At 43.3% G+C, this 18,715-nt stretch overlaps 1 protein-coding gene across 1 annotated transcript in view; it reads right to left on the bottom strand.

Moving 5' to 3' along the window:
- Nucleotides 1-607: 607 nt before the first annotated feature.
- MED22 (mediator complex subunit 22) overlaps nucleotides 608-18,715 on the bottom strand; it is a 38,456-nt gene continuing 20,348 nt past the window's right edge. The window contains exons 3-5 of the mRNA XM_086924735.1: nucleotides 17,273-17,353; nucleotides 16,112-16,320; nucleotides 608-3,027 (exon numbers count right to left, since the gene is read on the bottom strand). Coding sequence (XP_086780861.1) covers nucleotides 2,841-3,027; nucleotides 16,112-16,320; nucleotides 17,273-17,353 — 477 coding nt within the window. The 3' untranslated portion in view covers nucleotides 608-2,840. The remainder of the gene's footprint in view (nucleotides 3,028-16,111; nucleotides 16,321-17,272; nucleotides 17,354-18,715) is intronic.

An 18,715-nucleotide genomic window follows, 5' to 3' on the forward strand; every position in this document is an offset into this window, starting at 1 on the left:
AAAATAAAACGCTAATAACCTTGTTATCATCATTTTATTCTTCCCCTTTTCACTGCTCTAAGAGCATTGGGGTGACACTCCTTCGCCTTAGCAGAGGAGCCGCCACTGCTTGTACCAGATTTACCAGTCTAAGACTCTTCCAATTCCATTTTTATAGTTTTTTGTAAGCATTTTCTTACTTGGTCTGACCTCCATTTTGGACACTACCATTGTTTAAAAAGTATACAACATCAGGCGGTGGGCAAGGGGGCAGTGTGTGATCAATAAATGCACAACGTTTCTAAGTGATATTGAAATTTTGTGTTTTTTCTACCACCCACAAATAAGCATACACAACTTTCCTCTCATGTCACTTCCGACTGCAAGGGATGAATGCAGTTTACTAAATGATGGACAGCACAAAGGGCATGCTTACAAAAAGGTTTTAAATACAAACATTTGGAAGGAGGTCTTGGGAATGAAAATAAAAATATTCATAGTAAGGAACGTCACAGTAGGCATTTTTGTTTTTTTAGCCAATGTCCCTTAACTTCGTGTCCAAGAATAACCTATTCCTCCAGATCACATGAAGGATCACCCTTTTGGACAAAATAGTATTTTACAAAATGTACCAAAACTCCACTTTATTCTGTAGTTTTCTATAATTAACATGCAAAAAAAGAAACGTAAGGGACCTATAAAAACAAAAAACAATATGAGCAACACTGTTTGTAACAATAGTTAGTATTACCGGTGGGTCAATATTTTTCTTCTTCCAAAGGACTTCCTATTTTACTTCAGTTCTAATTATATTGTATAACAATCATTTGAAATGGTCACAAGAATGCATTTTGCATTAAAAGATGAGAACAATATTTTTTGACAAGCTTGAGAAATACTCAATGGTCAGTCCAGATGGAAGAGGTAGCGCGATATGTCAAAATGAAACAAAAAACTGTCTCTTTGTTCTATGCTTCCCCTCTAGGATCATTGTCCTCAAATGTGCATTTCAGGGATTCCACAAGTTCTGCATATTTTTTGTCACCAGGCATGCTCAGAATTTTCAAAGCAGTTTCCCTGATGTGGTCAATTAGGTGTTGGCCTAAGGAGTATTTCAATTAATAATGTTTCCATTACTAAAAATACATGATACTAATTTAACTTGGCCTACTGGAGGAATTTTTAGATAATTATTTTGACCACATGCTTCATTCAGAGCTCTTTTCTATAATCGCTTGAGAGTGAACAGAGCTAGAACTTTCGCACTTCATGCAGCATGGTGGGGTGAGTGGAAGCTATTCTCTGTATTTGAAATGAAATGCAAAGTTCAATTTTACAATCAAAAATTCTTATTTTAGTAAGCTAGCTTTGGTGCTCGAAAATAAAGAGAGGACTACACTGTCCAGTGGCAACAGCCAGAGACAGCTTGAAGAGGAAGGAGCCCCAGCAACAGAACTGATGGACATCAAGCATGCTGGGGCCTGATGTTAGGGCTCATCTGTAGCACTGGAAAGTTGATGCCACTGTCCTCACCACAGCTGGACCACTGTTGGTACCCAGGCTGCAGAAAGGGCTCAAAGTCTAGAAGATGAGAGTTCAGATTTTCCTCATGGCTTGGTGAGCAGAATCATCAGAACATTTTAGCCAGAAACCAAGTACTAAAACCCAACATATACTGGCACGATCGTAGGTGGAGCGTGGTGGTAGGGGTTTGATTCGGTAGAGCTAATTTGTGCGTGAAAGTCTGGTTCTGCACTGACAGTTTCTGGCAACATAAAAACAAAGCAATATTATTAGTTTTGGTGAGTTTTAAATGCTGGTGAATCACACAAGGTAGGTAGATGTGCCTAAAACATCTCCGTGCTTCTCGACAGGGAGGGAGAGAATATATATCGCCTGTTCATCACTTTTTTTTCTCTTCTATTAAAGGGTGGTATTTTCATTTCATATCAAAACACGTTACATTCCCCAAAGATGAACCCATGCAGACATCCCGGGGTGGACTTCAGCTTCACAGAGTTCTCCCTGGCCACCCATGCCAGGTGGAGAGAATCACTGGAGACTGCAACACCACTGCAGGAACCTGAAGTTAGAATGACTTCACTGCAGGAACCTGTGGCATTATTGTACAAACATGCCATCATACTGTGACATCACTGCAGCAAGAGGTCAACAAGAGTCCACTGAGTGACATCACTCTAGAATGTGACCTCGATGAAGGGGACAAATGGCCGACTCCAGCATCAATGCAGGAGCAGTCTTCAGGCAGTGACTTCTCTTCAGGAAAAGGATGTCTGAATGTGATAGCATTGCATGCATCAGGCATTGGACTGTGGCATCCTGGCAAGACAGGAGACGGTCACAACACTGCAAGAACCAGACTGTGACATTACGCTAGGACACATCTGACTGGGACATCAGGTCTCAGACATGAGACAGACATCATTGCAGGAACTTGCCAATCGTGTCACTCCTAGAATCTGACAACACTCCGGCAGCAAACACAAGCCTATCTATCAGGGTCGTCAATGCTTTACAATTAAAAAGAAATTAAATATTTCACAAAAACTGAAAATTCAATACATGGCAATGAATCAGTAATTAATCATATAAAAAGGTAGAAAAAATGGTTCACATTTTACACTTTAAATAAACCTGGGACGGTCCCCAAAGGAAAACTTTCACAAAGTGATGCACTTTCAGCAGAACGAGGTTTTAACCAGAAAACAATATTCTTCGGCTAGGGATTGAAATGCACAAATATACAGCAGCGATGGCCCTTTTGGTCTCTCCTTTTGGCTCCACTCTTGTAGCTTTGCTGCCTTGGAAGACAGGCGTCGGATGAAGGGCGCTCCTTCCCTTTACATGTGGTCCATGGGGTGATGGTGACCATTGAGGTGGGGGTTCGGTGGGGATGGGCAGTGCTGGGTGATGCCACTCTGTTCGGCGGGCGCCACCAGGGGAGAGTTGGACCTCACCGGGGACGAAGATGTGCTGTCCTGGCTCCAGTACACTTCACACAGCGGCAGGTCGTTGGTGTTGCATAGGCTGTACTTACCAGAACATAAACCCACCCACGTAGGAAAGACACAAAGCAAGGGCCAGCCAATAAGAAAGCAACCAAAAGAAAAAAAGGGAAGAAAAAAGCAAGACAGAAGCAAAGCATTAAGAAAGTGGCAAATTGTCCTGCAAGAAAAGCAACACAATCATTATACCACAGTGATCCAACCAATGAAATGGCTGCATAAGCAGCATATTACAAGCTGCCCATTATACATATCCATTCGTCAGCTAGTTATTCCAATGAATAAACAAGACTGAAAGGGCACAAACATGGCCAGTTATGAAATATACTTTTAATCTAGCACACACTGGGAAAGGATTTAAACTTTGGCTCTAGGGCTTACGTTTTTAAGTCACAACTTTGAAGGCAACCTTATGGAATCATGTGCATATGCACTTAATATTGACCTATGAAAATATAAACGTTAATTTGAAAATCCTGGTTAAAAGCGGGCCCAAATCATTCCAGGAGTGGGTTTGTTTCCTTCAAACTCCTCGCTCCTCAGCTATGGAATGCCCTTCCCTTGTCCCTCAGAGCCACAGGCAATTTGCTTACCTTCAGGAAGAGTCTAAAAACCCTGCTTTTCAGTCAGTAAAATACTTCCGCTCTCCTACCCTGCCGTTCAGTTGAGGATCTTAAGCGCCGGGACACTCCTCGGAGTAGCTGAGCGCTATACAAATCCCCCATATAACATAACATTACTATTCCTTGCAGATTGGGTGGTTGGAGTACGAGTTAGTGGGGCGGGTCAGTCCATTTCACATCTCTCTGTAGGCATGTTGCCATACATGGACCATTGATATTCCTTGCATGTTGACAATACTGGAACTCTTTAGCTTGATCTAAATGTATGCCTGCAACATTGTTTTTGCAGAGGCTATAAATGAACAGCATACAAAGAAAACTAATCTAAAGAAAACTGGGATAGGGGTAAGAATTGAAGAAGTTTATGACATTAGTATGGGGGAGAGGGGGGGGGGGGAAGGTTCTAGGGACACAGAAGGATCATGGTCACCCCAACAGAATTTGTGAGTGGGTGAAGTTATTTTCTTATACAGCGCACACAGCAGACGTACCTGCCTACCGGGCTTTAGGAGAATTTGGAATCGAGGAGCTGAAAGGTTACAACCGGTAGCTGATGCAACAACACCTTTGGTGGAAGCCCACGTGGTAAGAAGAAGACGATCCTAGAATATTCACCGCCTACTGAAAGGGCGGACAGCCACCCACCGCCAGCGTTCACGTGCTTTGTACACGCTGCGGCCAGCGTAAGGACCTGTCAGAGTGCTGCCTAAAGCAAATGTGTCTAGGCCTTTCATATAAACTCAGAGAAGGGTGTGGGGAGGAGGGGGCCGGTTGGACTGTATCTCGCGCTCCAGCTGGAGAGGCTACTTCAAGCACCTAGTCTGGGCCTTGAGGAGCTGGGTGTGAGGGAGGGGCTCTCTTCAATAACCTTAAAAGCAACACAAGTTTTAGAATGTTTTAGCAGTATCTTGACTGAAAACCCCAATGAATGAATCCCTCTAGGACTGAAGAATAATATTAGTTTTATTAATAAAATCTGATACTTGCAATATTCCAAAGTGACTAGACAAGGAGCAGGGCTCAAGGTCAGATTCGGAACGCAAGCATCCCCGCCACCAGCAGGAAGGTCCATACCCTGAGGCCCTGGACTCATATGGTACAACTGCAAGGGCAAAAGTAAAACAAAAAAAAACAATGGACTAGGGCGCTCACAAACTCTGCTCGCTCCGCGATGAGTCAGAACCCGAGTCCACTTTAGCCCCCAAAGAAGTCAACACTCCCTCAGTAAAGGCCGGGGTGGGGGGAACTGGGAAGACACTAGGTTTCATTAAAAAACAGAAAACTCTAAATATTTTTTGAAAGAGCATACTTAAAATGAATAATTAAGGTAAACTAGCTGTTTAAGTAATTCTGCCTTGGATGCATGAGACTATTTGTGCCCTTAAAAGTACCAAGTCTGCACCTGATTTTAACTGACACTCACAGTTCTAATGCATCTTGTAACAATTTACAGCAAAGCATGACACATTGGACTAAGGTGCCAGAAAGGGGCGGAAGAGCAGATAAAGCGAAGATCACAGGGCAGAGGTAAAAAGGAAAAGTAGCTAAAATGGGGTGACAATCACAAAACAAAAGCTGGTGGTAAGACAATTCATAGATTGAGACTGAGAAGCAGCAAAACATCCCAGAGTAACACAAATCCCAAATATGCACAACATTCATTATTCAACTTTTTTTGAAACAATGCATCAATGATTACTCTGTTAGAAATAGCCCAGCCAAAGATTAACAGAAACAGACACAACATAGTTTGTGTTCCAGTTTCATACTATCTAAGTGCAATATATAGCACAGGCTCCATTTCCTAAGCTTGATACATGGTTTTAAGGCAAGTCCCCACAAACCTGTATTGAGGGGTGAGAAAGAGGCAGGCGCGTGGGGTAGGATGTCACATCTGCTACAGCTCATGCCTTAAGTAATCGCATGGAGGGGGCTGGTATTATTTGGATAAACATATACTCAGGTACAGACTTTGGGGCCTTGCAGGGCGTGGGGAGCTGGGACTATGTGAGGGGGGGGGGTAGGGGGGGCGGAAGGGTGGCAGCAGGATATTGTGATGCTGCTGCAACTTGCTGCACCTGGTTTTAGGTTGCAGTGCCTACAATTCATGAGCAGCAAGAGAGGGAGGGGATGATGTTAGTGATCTGATTATCACTGATGCCCACACATGTCCAGTGATGCCAAGCGCCCATTTACTTGCAACATATCACAACTGTGGCCCCACATTTGTGACTCATTAGAAGCTGACGGGCTGTGCGCAAGGGTGCCCCTGTGTGCAGCTATGTCCAGAAGTGGTGTTCAATGAAGTTCAGATGCCCAACAGCTGCCCCTGTCTCAACAGTGCAAATATTAAATAGTAAAAGACTTATGAAGCTCCTGTACTTCCACCCATCATTTAGAGCATAACACAGCAAACTTCTAATTTCACTGCAAAATTGCACTACACGAAAAAACCAGGGACACCACAACTGGCTGCCATGTACAAAAGTGTTGTAGCACAGCCCACAAACTGCAGAGAGCACATAGATAACTAATAAGCTTGAAAAGTCAACAAGGTGCCATCTACATCCGCTGATTAGTAAATCAATAAAGTTACACGACTTATAGTCTTCACTCAATCTTCATTTTGTAATGTAGGAGTAAAATATATATATATATATATATATATATATATATATATATATATATATATACACACACACACACACACACACACACACACACACACACACATACACCGAGAGGTTCATCTTCTGCATATACACATACCCACACATAGTTCACTTTCCAAAGTTACTGCATACTGATTTTTTAAGGTAATGCAGCACTGTAGGGGTGAAGTAGTCAGATGCGCAGTGGTATTTGGGACTTAAGTGAATGTCCCCATTCCAAAGGCAGGAATGACATACACTGACTGTGTCTCATCCCAGCTCAGATAGCCTTTCAGAGGGCAGCTGGATATGTAACTTGCTGAGCCCAGCACGACTTATCTTTCAGGCATGGGACTGTCCAAGAGACCGAATCAGAAGTAGCCCTAATGGCCTCTCCAAAGCCATGCTTGCATGTGACCGCCTACCCTCTGCCGGAGTCCTGCAAATGATATTAGTGGCAAGTTAGACTAATTCATAGCTGCCGTCTTTGGAAGCGGGCTCTAACAAGTGACTTGCCAGGGGTGGCTCTTCCATTACGACAGAGGAGCATCACCCCCCTAAAAGATAAAAGACTAAATAATAAAAGCATTTTATTATCATTTAATTTTTGCCCTTCTGAAAGTGGGGGGCACTTAAGTGCGCATGTCAATTCGGCCAGGCAAACTGACATGCGCACTTAGCTTAACCACAAGCTCCCAGGCACTGTAAGCGGCAGACAATGTCACTCAGACCAATACTAGTGCTTCTTTTGTGCTGGGAACAGTATTCCCAGCACAAGAGAAGCACCTGGATTGGCATCTGGGAGCCTGCGCAGTGTGCTGCTGAGTCGAGGAAGAGAGGAGCAAGGCGGCAGCCATTGGAGTGGCAGGTATGTGCAATCTAAATTTGTTTGTTTTCCTTCAAACACCCCCCACCCCCCCACGCTTCACTACCAAACGCAAGCAGCTGCCACTGTGACTGGCATGCTGTCAAGTTGGACAATATTTATTTATTTTTAAAGTTTTATATAGCGCGAACAAGATCTTTGCAGATATCAGAGCGCTTTACAGAAACAGTAGGTAGGATACACAAGACTCTTAAATCAATATGAGATTCCGTAGACAGTGAGTTGCAAAAATAGGGTATCAATCATACAGTATACAGAGTAATAACAATCAAGAAACAATAGTATGGAAAACAGTACAATGTCTAAACGGATAAGATTATAGCACCCCAGAGGGTGAATAAACATAATGTTGAAGGCATAGCAGTAGTCAGTAGTGGGTGCATTGCAGGTTATTGAGGCACTCAAGTCCTAGTGTACAAAGGTAAGTATTCAGACAGCTGATAATGAGGGAGCCAAATTCTGTCATTGTTCCAGTATCAATAGTGTTCAGGTGTATTTAGCCATAAGGATGGCCTTCACCTCTTTCTTGAAGAGTATAGTGGACGGGATAAGCCTGGTTTCTGGCGGGAGTGCATTCCAGATCCTAGGTGCCATTCCAGAGAAGGAGCGTTTGTATGTTTTTTCCTTCCGGAATCTCCGTGGTTTCAGGAGGAGAGTGTTTGTGCTTCTGTTGGATCTTGAGCCTCCTGATATGGTCAGCTTATGAGAGAGGTAGTTGGGTGCCTTGTGGTGTACGGCCGAGTGTGTCATACAGGCAATTTTCAACTGAATTCTGGCTTCAATAGGCAGCCAGTTCAGGGCTTTTAAGTCAGGGGATATATGCGAGTGTTTTCTTGAGCCGGTGATGAGTCTCGCGGCCGCGTTCAGTGAGGCTCTTAGAGGAGCGGTTGTTGTCAGGGGGAGCCCGCTGAGAGCCACAATTCCATAGTCTATGCGAGGAATGACTAAGGCTTGTACCACAGTTTGGAAGTCCTTGGGTGGTAGGAAGGGTTTGAGTTTTCTCAGCGTGTTGATTTGGAAGTTGGCTCCTTTAGTTGCTACGCTAATATGCTGCTGCATGTCGAGATTGCAGTCCAGTGTGATGCCAAGGGATTTCGCTGAGTCCACGATGGTGGGTTGGACATTGAGTGCGGTTAGATTATTGAGCCAGGTTTGGGTGATGGCCTTTTTCGCAGGAGGAGAGATCAGAAGGAAATCAGTTTTCAGAGCATTTAGTTTGAGGTGATTGTCGGCCAGCCAGGCTTGGGTGTTTCTTAGTGTGGCATTCAACAGTTTGATGTCTTCAGGGGATTGAAGCTTGAGGTAGAGCGGAGTGTCATCGGCGTACATATGGAAATGTACCTTAGAGGATTGAAGCAAGGTGGTGAGTGGTTCCATGACGAGGTTGAACAATGTGGGGGATAGGGAGGAACCTTGCGGAACGCCCAGTGTTACAGGCACAGGCGAGGACAGTGCGTTGTTGATCTTGAACCTCTGAGAACGGTCGTGCAGAAAGGACGTGAACCATTTGAGAACCGTCCCGGATATGCCCATTCTGGTATTTAGGAGCTCCAGTAGATTCTCGTGTTTGACCATATCAAATGCTGAAGAGAGGTCAAGAAGGATGAGGAGGCAAGACTCATTGTGATCAAGGATTTGGAGGGCATCATCTATTATGTGTGTCATGGCCGTTTCCGTGCTATGCTTTGCTCTGAATCCGGATTGGTGAGAGTTGAGGAGGTCAAACTGCTCAATGTGTTTTGTCAGTTGGAGTTGTACGCATTTTTCTAACAGTTTTGCTAGAGTGGTGATATTGGTGATAGGACGATAGTTGTTTAGGTCGGCCGGGTCAGCTGTGGGTTTCTTGAGTATAGGCGTGACTTGCCCAATCTTGAGGGAATCTGGGATGAGCCCTTGTTGCAGGGAACAGTTGATGATTTTAGTCCAGAGTGGGAGGAACAGGGGGGTGAGGACTTTAACAGCATTGGCAGGTAGGGGGTCTGTGTGATGATTGGCGGGTTTCAAGGTGACCAGCAGCTTGTGGATTGATTCTTCGGAATAGGTGTCGAAGGACGTCCATGAAGCGTTGTTTTTAGCATGAGTGTTAGTTATGCATATGGAGCCGGCGAATCGACTTACATCCTTGATGAGATCGCTTCTTATAGTGTCGTTCTTTTGCTTGAAGAAAGCAGAGAAGTCTTCGCAACTTGGGATAGCCTTTGTTAAGTTGTTGGGTTGTGGAGGTTGCGTTTTGGTTTGGGTTTTGACTAACTCGAACAATACCATATACAACTTTCAGACAGAGGCACCCTGCCTTCTGAAGCTTGTGCTTTTTCTACTACAAGAGTGGGTTCCAAAGTCTCTGCATCTGAAGTGATGGTTGCTAATAAACCTGAATCGATGATCATGATCACCCCTCATGGTACAATTCGCCAGTCATCAAGCAACTGCTCTCCAGCACTACCAACATTTTGGAGGCAGATAAAGGACAGCCAGTCGTACTGGTAATATAATTTGCATTTTATTGAATGTATAAGTTGTACAATATTTTGCTAAGTGAATGGATGTGTTACTGAAATAAAACACCAAGGAGTACCTTTAAAAATATAATTTCCATCATTCGCAGACAGATTCAATTCCTTAACAAAACATGGATAATGAATACACCTACAAGGGCTCTCAACAGCTTCAGACCTGCAGAGGATCTAGCAGTTCAAAGGGATAAGGGTATTAGAATGATTTATTCGCCACATGGTTAGAGTAAAGAGGTCAATTCTAATTGTATGTGCAAGAGGGTGGAGAGAATCCGATTCCTGTGATGGTATAAATAATTATAGTAATAACTTGCTTTTTAGAGAGGCTTTAGTCACCTTATTCCATTTGTAGGCCCTTTAAATAAAAGAGTTACCTGCAGTCAATTTTATGATGCCTTAGTTATGGACCTCAGTTAGCTATGAGGCCTCCTTTGCCTTGCCAGCATTCACACATGTGACATGCAGATTCCCCTAGACGTGTTGAGTGGTTAACTCACTGTACCAGCCATGAATATCGCATCATTTTAATGATTCATGAACATCCATCATGGGGAGAGGATGTGACCTCACGGCTAGGGCGGTCGACCTCCAATTTGCAGAACCGGGTTCGAGTCTCGGCAATGACGCTGAACTTCATGTGATTCTGGGCAAATCACTTAATCTCCCCGTGCCTAACAAAAATAAATGTGTCCTCGTGTAACACAACTGGTGCTCATGTAAAGCGCTCATACCTTCAGGTGAAGTTCGCGCTATATAAAACTCCGGAAGAAGAATCCAATGGTCTGGTTTCAGGAGAACAAATTCCAAGTGCGCTGCAATCGAACTGCAAAGATCTCCTTAAAACTGGGGCCTGTGGGTGCACCACACCACTCCTGGGTCACCCACTGCTGACTTGTGGTGGCAACCAGCACAAAGAACAAGTGAATTTGTGAGCCGCCCACGTGTGTGAAGGGCCTTCAATACATCAAGGCCCAAGTTAAGGCGAGAGGGAGCTACCAATGTTCTTTAAACATTAACTTCAGTGCCACTGTGAAAAAACAGGCAATTACCAGCTAGATTCTCTAATGGATCTTAAAGAGCAATAATAAACCTTTACAAAAGAAGCACTAGGCGGGTCATTAGTGAATGCTTTTAACTCTGCACTGCAGATGTACAAAGGTAATGTGTCACTATAGAGGGAAAAATCAATGCCATATAGGTCACAGGTGTAATTAATACAAGACTTGACACACAGGTATACATATATATATTTTCAGTGGCTGCAATTCCACACAGCACTGCCATGCAGCCCATACTACTGCTTTAAATTAAGCAAAACTGTCTCAAGAGACACAGCCGCAAAACAATCTGGAACAGAACAAGCAGTTGGTTATCGGGGAACAAAACTGTGCTACAGTAAGGCCAAAACATACTGGCTAGATTAGTGGGCACAGTGGACTTTACAGGCTTCGGGTTATCAGAAAGCTGGGGATAGATCATACCCCAACTTTGTAGTACAGCAATTGTTTGTAATAAGTGTGAAGAAACTATGGCACAAACATGGAGGCTGCGTTTGTATTTTGATTGATACCTGTACAGAACAGGAACCAAGGTTTTTGTTTCCATAGGAACTTAGCTTCTGAACTTCCATGTGCATACATGGACACCCAAGGCACAGGAACAAAAACTGTCTAGTACAAACTCAAAAGGCGTCACAAAGGCTGGGCTGCAATTTAAGTTTGGATCAACCTTACTCAAGTAAATAATTCTCAGATCACTTGATTACAGATCACTAGATAAACTGTTTTGCAGCCACAACACAGAGGTTGCGCCCCATGCTATAAGTGCAGACATCAAATTGAGTGCCCGCTGATCGGGACACAGATCAGGTAAACTGCTTGGTGGTCTGAGGCACATGGCCTGCAGTGAGGGTGGATAATGATTTTGGTACAGCGGCATGAAGACTATACTTCACCAAAACCAAAGGGACAATAGTACAGAAGGACAGACAGGAAGAAGACTGGATGACACCCAGGACAACTGTAGACTACAACTAGGACTGTGACTAATCCACTGTTCTGTATGTCTCTCATAGTTTTTCGCCTTCAATAGACAGCTAGATCTGTATTATTGCTATTTTTTTGGTTTCTTACGTCAAGTAAATCCAAGAGACATGCGCATCGATTAATCTTGAGATTCTCCATGCCTCTCAAAACAGCCCTGCAATATGGGGCTAGTCTAGAACATGTTGATAAGTCCAATGAGCTGCCACTGAGTGATAAGAAAATACCCATAACTCTTAAACTACAATAGATTGTAGACTAACAAGGCCTGGTCATTAATGTACCAGTTATGGACTAGTTGACTTCTCCAGAGGACATGCCACACAAATAGGCTCCTCTGTGAAAGGTTGACTTTCAAGGCGCTAGCATGTGCTAAAGTATAACACAAAATCAAGTGGACAGAATAATCCTTTCAGTGCTGGCGACAGTGGCCAGAATCCGTCCTGTGTTCTGAATTTCTTTACATCGAATTCAGAAATACGTTTGAATAAAGTTATTGAGTATTGACTTATGAAAAAATAGGAGTTGCCTTATTTTCTATGGAATTCACATTACTGTCTGAGAGAAGGGAACTTAATCACAAAAACACAAAACCAAGTTGTATGCTGCCCCTTAAAAAGGTACGACACATCTAGGAATGAAGAAGAGGCAGAGAATTCCATAGTCTAAACACGGCAAAGGAGAAAGCCGAATCTCTGGTTGACCCCTCGTGCGCAAACAGAATGTGCAAGGAGATGGTCATGCAATGCGCCATTTGAATTTGACGGCAAGAAAAGTATAGGTGTGTGAGGGAACTAACTTGTTGAAGGTTGAAACTAGACTCACTTGTGAACTGATAATCAGTGGAGCTTGCAGAAATCGGTGAAGACGGAATCGCCCTTTCTGACCAGTGGAGCTACTGCACTTTGTATTAAAAGGAAGGCTGCCAGGCTCTTTCAGCAATGATAAGACACATGCTACTTCCATACTCTACACCCGACTGCGCTACGGGATTGAAGATGAGAATGCAAATCAAGCAAAGGAAGGATGCAGTAGAGGGATTTAGCAAAGAGGAAACGGGTACTGGCTACAACCGATGCCAGAGGTTGAATGAAAGCTGGTTATCGAAAATAATTCCCATCTTGTGAACCAATTTTAAAGAGGATTGCGGGTTTATTCCCACAATCGGAGTTAAATTGATAGTACTTTAAAGAATATACAAGTGGCAAAGCAGATTGGCCCATCTTGTGACAGAGTATATTTGCAGTGATGCACCAGACCAAACATAAGCTAAATGTTTTCTGCATACATATAGAATCGAACACCATGTAAACACAGAAGACAGGCAACTAGCTGAAGGGATATATTAAACAATCATAGAGAGAGCATGGCGCGCGGAGGCACACCCAATTTGTGCTGACAAGGAGTTGAGGTTTAAAGGATTTATTCTGCATCAATGGTTGAATGAATAGATATCGCATTTTGTCCAAAGAAAGAGGAAAAGGTACCACACAGCTCCTGTGAGGGATGCAACAGGGTCTTCACTGAGTAAGTAGAAAACAGGTTGGAAAAGTTCTTTAGAGACAGTGTACGAGTGTACAATCGAAGCAACGAAATAGTAATTTCAGATGCTTTTACAGCAGCAGTGTACACTTGATGTTTGAACTTAAATGACTGCTTACCTTCTGAAGAGAAGCCTCTCCCCCGCATTCTTCCCAGTTTACAGACTGCTCATTTAAATGACCTCAAGTCTAGGAGTTCCAAGAATTTTTAGCATGGACAATCAAACAAATCTTTAAACATAACTTTGGGAGCACCCGTTTGTCTAGTACAAATTGCGTGAAATTGTCAAATTATAGATATAAGATCAATGCTAAAATATTAGACGGAATGTTGCGCAATCCTAATTTAGGAGAATCATGAAATTCGGTCTCATAATGGTTTCCCGCAAATCCAACAGTGATTTGTTGTGATAGAAGACATTGTAATTCTATTATCATGTAAGAAAGGTATAGATGATCCCATCAAGGCACTACGACTGGAATACCTACTTTTAGAAAACTGGCAGAGTAGGTTTCTAATTCAGAGTGTCTGTGAGCAGTGCCACAGGCCCATTCACTGTCCTGAAACCAGAGTTAACTTAGTAAAGCAGTCAGAGGCAGCATCACTCATCAAGAATGAAATGTTTTAAATAAAAGACTTTGGGGCACACACATCTGGTCTCATATTCTGTGCAGAGATTCTGAGACACAAGACTACTCAGTGGGCCATGGGTGGTAAGAATGGAACCCTTCCAAAGAAGCATATATTGGCACATGTGGAAATACCCTGAGGAGTTTGTGGAAGGTGGCTTGGATGTCTTAGGCTAAAACAAGGTATCAAAGTGTAAAAGGGAACATATTGGTGACATCAGAACACCCGAGCTCTGAACCGATTAAAACCTAAATGTTCATGGTAGGGTGGAGGAGTAGCAAGTATGCACACTGGTCATTTGTACTCTTACCCAGTAGTAAATAAAAGGGGATGATTCTTTCTAAATAATACTGCCATAACTTTTACAAGCTCTCAATGACCTACGAGGTTTCGCAGTACTGTACTTGCAGTTCACCATCCCGAAGACTAATTTGAGCAGTGCTTTACATTTCAGTATTGATAATTTGCTGTGGTAACATCAAAAACTGTAATTTTGCCTTTTAAATGGAGGCAATATTGTGCAATCAAACTGCAAAATGCATTTTTCTCTACAGACCCCTAATTTGACCTTTTCTGTGGTTACCCAAAAAAAGACACTACGAGTCATGTTCAATAGGTTCCCCAAAACGGTATCTTTTCACGTCTTTTTAAATGAAATTTTAATTTTGCTGCTTCGATCTGCAACATTCCAACAAAGAAAGCGAAACCAGAAGTGAAATACCAGTTTGTCTCACCACCAATTTCTCTAGGCGAGAACATCATTGTAAGATTGACATGTGTTTTTTTAAAATTCTACATCAGGTTACTCGAACAAGTTGATTGTGAGCCATTGCTAGCTCTGCAGCTACCTGCAAGTAGTTCTCGTGTGTAGCCAAGTCTACTAAATAAATATATATATTTTAATAAAAATTGAAAGGTGTGTATTCAAGTCGAAAATGTATCGTCAGAACTTATAGGACGTTGCTTTAAGATAAATTACATTTCTAAAATATTTTTGAAATTGATATTTGAGTGATAAATCATGTAGCATTGTGGAGACTTATTATTAATATTACCTAAGTGTCCCAAGCGTTGCAGCTATGGCTATTATAGGTTACCTATGTGAAGGTACCTCAAAGCCTTTTCTTATTACATGATTGCTGGCAACCCTCCCTGATACACTGAGGTGATCAATGCTGGTACTGTTGCATAGGGGGCCACTAATGTAATTTTGTCTGATGTGGTCACCATTACATCACTAACAATATTAGAAGCTCAGCAGCATTTTCATTGAACATAAGTAGCTCTTGTTACAGAAAAGGCTGGAGTCCCCTGCTCTACAAGCACTGCAGCTCGAAGGTATGGAGGTGCATAGTAAGGATATATGCACGCACACTTTTACCACGCATACCAATACCACGCATTTTTTACAACGCGATACCTTTACAACGCATAGTGCTTTGGGTGCTGGATAGTGAATAGTTTAAGTTACTATTCCAACACCAGTCCCCGTGGACACTAGGGAAGGTTATTGGATTGTAAATTAACCTATTCACTATCCATTCCCTATGTCAGATCGCCCCAAAGCGCTATGCGTTGTAATGGCATGCGTTGTAAAAGATGCGTGGTAATGGTAGTGCGTTGTAAAAAATGCGTGCTAAAGGTTGTATACCGCATAATAAGCACCACCAAATATTTGATCCAGCTAAAAAAAGGAAGGAACTCTAGAATATGCAGCAGAATTCACGGAGACGCGAGTTACAAAGACTAGTCCGGTTGCAAGTGCAACTCATGAACTTGATCTGCTGAGCGCGTTATTCTCCTTGCCCGTTTCTGCATTGTGCTTTAAACTGCCCAAGGAACATTTGGTATATTGGTTTAAATAACTGTAGTCATCAGTGGCTTATGTGCTATATCACAGATCATTATTAAATAGAATATATGTATCTATATAGACAATTTTAAACCCCAAAGGAATTCACCAAACATAGAATAAGTAACATCTGGAGAAGAAACCAGGGCCATTGGAATTGCATAGAATGACTCAAGTGCAGTAGCAGGTTTCGCAGACTCTCACTGTGCAATCAAGGCGAAAGGGCTGTGTTCGCAGCCGAGATGCTCTTCAGCGTACACATTGGCGCAATGGTCTCTGGCAGCTCAGGTTTGTGAATTCCTGTTCTTTTTCTCATGCCACGGCCTTTGTCCCCACCAAAGACGCCAGTCCGGGCACCTATTTGTACCTGGAAGAATAATATTCCTCTTCGAGCTCGTAGAGGTCGATGGAGATCTCGTCCCGGAGAGCGATGAGCTTCTTGTCGCACTCGTCCTGCAGGCTGCGCAGCTGCTGGTTTCGCTGGATGATGGCTTCGTTCACCGAAGGGAAGTCGTTGAGGATGAGAAACTGCTTCAGGTCAGACACTAGCTTCATCAGGGATTCGCCAGCTCTCACCTGTTGGAGACAGATGGTCTAGTAAGGTGCAAGTATGTTTGCTGAAAATGAACAAACTTTAATGGGTGGAAAGAGAAAAGCCAGTAACACTGCAGTCTATACAGAGACACTTTTAAGAAAGTTTACTTATATTTAACAGTTTTAGGGAGTGTGCACTTGGCTAGATTCAGGCACGTGGCACTGCATGATGATTAGCAAACTTTAAGAGTCACACAGAGCATTAAGAGAAAGTAATCCACTGTGAGGCTGGAGTGCCTGAGTTGTACGTGTGGAGATGCCGGACCCTCTTTGGTTTGGTTTTTTGATTTTAATGTAGCATGGTTTCAATATTAAATGTAAATGTAAATGTAAAATGTAAATGTAAATGTCAAGGTATTTGTAGAGCGCACTGTCACCAAGCGGTTTCCTGGCGCTATTACTCATACCGCTGTGGAACCCCTCCTGGCTTTCCCTGTGAAGTGTCCACTCCTGGGCACCCACAGGGTTAAGCCAGGCATCCACAGCGCTGTTGGGGCCGGTGTGGAGGTTAAGCAAGCTATTGCCCAGAGTTGCAGCGTGGGACCCATGATTAGAATAGGCACCGAGGCGAGAAATCAGGTCCGAGGAATTATGAGCCCAAGACCCGCCGAGGCGGGAATTGAACCCTGGTCCCGGACCAGAACTCTGCATCAGGGTCTGCCGCTCTAACCATTGAGCCACACTCCTCCAATATTATGGCTCCAATATTATGGCTGCTAAGCACTACTGTGTTTTGTGCTCACGATCAAGGGAGATTTCAGTGATATCTTCATGGTGAGGCGTCTGAGGTAGACTGCAGAGTGGCATGAAGGAGTTGCAGAATTTTTTTGTGTAGCACTTCATGCACAATAAGGAAGAACTTTCTTCTGAAACTCCCTGCACCAATCGCCAGAATGAATACTGCACAGACACTTACTGCACACTGGGTACTTACAATGTTAGCAGCTCGTACGTGCATTTCATAGGTGTCCTGCTCCCCCTGTGTTGCTCGAGAAACTTGAGTTTCATCTTCAACCTGCAAGATTGAATTTGAAATTCGAACTCAATGCAAATCACATTTAATCCTTTTAAATACAAGCCAAATTTCTCGACATTGAAACCATGCTTGTAACAAGACAGGTGCAGATGCTAGAGATCAGGTTTATAGTTAGGAGATTAGGTTTATAGTAGCGAAATACATACACAGAAAATACAAATATAAAAATACATTATTTCCGAGTAGTCCCTCATATGTCAGGTCTGTGTAACACAGTTTGTTGTCTGATAAAGACTGCAAGAATTAGACCCTACCATGGGGTGGGCAGGATGAATCCTGGAGTTTAACTGTGAGGAATGACACGCAAAGTAATGAGGTCCTCTCGTCAATGGCACTCACGCTACTAACGAGTTCACATGGGACACATTATGTCCAATAAAGGAGGTTTCTCGATTTTGAGAGCACATCCTAAATAAGAGGTGATCCAGAGGTGGACTACTGAAGAGATCCTGGATAAAGCCACAAGTCCTAGGAGGAAAGGTAGAGGAATCTAAAGTCTTGGGAACTGCAGGAAAGGTGAAAGTAGATTTGGTAGAATGGAGAGTTTCCAATCCCTTCAGCAATGAAAGAGTAACGTGTTCCGTTTAGAAGCAGCGCACTCATAATGCAATGCAATATGAAGCTGAGCGGGGGTGGGGAAGGAGTAGCTTTAGAAAAAAGGTTTTATTTGAAATTGTAGTAGAGTAATTCAAGTGCCTCCCAGCAGACGCTACTGAGACAAATAAATAAGTAAATTAATTCAGAATGGCCAGGGATAGATACAGAAAAGGTACCACAAGGAGTACCCCAAAGACTACGGCTCCAGCCACTTTGGCCTGAGAGTCAGGGGGAACCGGTCACTCATGCGGTTCTCCAGGCACTGGTGACGCTGGGCTCAGCGCGACATCTGGTGAAATGTCTCTACAGAGCGCAATTGGATATGGTCACAGGACCGCTGTCAGGGATCAGAGACAAATGGACATCGTTGCTGGGCAGAGACTTGACAGATGAAGAGTGGAGTAGAATTGTTGAAAGCTTCAGGCGTATATCTAGGAACACCAGTTTCAAGTATGGCCAATTCAATTACCTACAAATGCCATATTTCAGAACCGATTCGTACAGCTCTATGGACACAGTTTCCAGACGAGCTATTACGTTGACTGATTTGGACAGCTGTTCTGATTCGGTTTGCCCAATGTGAAATGGCTGCCGGAATCTGTCTTTTGGGGCCCGTTGCGGCCCCCTCTTCATACTGAGACTTACGAATGTAGCCCCAAGCGGTACCCATTGGACCCCTCCTATCAACCATACACAGTGTGGCAGGCACCTTGCCACAGGGTGCAAGGTTTTCCCCAACCACCC

This window comes from Lissotriton vulgaris, chromosome 5 (assembly GCF_964263255.1).
Source record: "Lissotriton vulgaris chromosome 5, aLisVul1.2, whole genome shotgun sequence".
Classification (NCBI taxonomy): Eukaryota; Metazoa; Chordata; class Amphibia; order Caudata; family Salamandridae; genus Lissotriton; species Lissotriton vulgaris.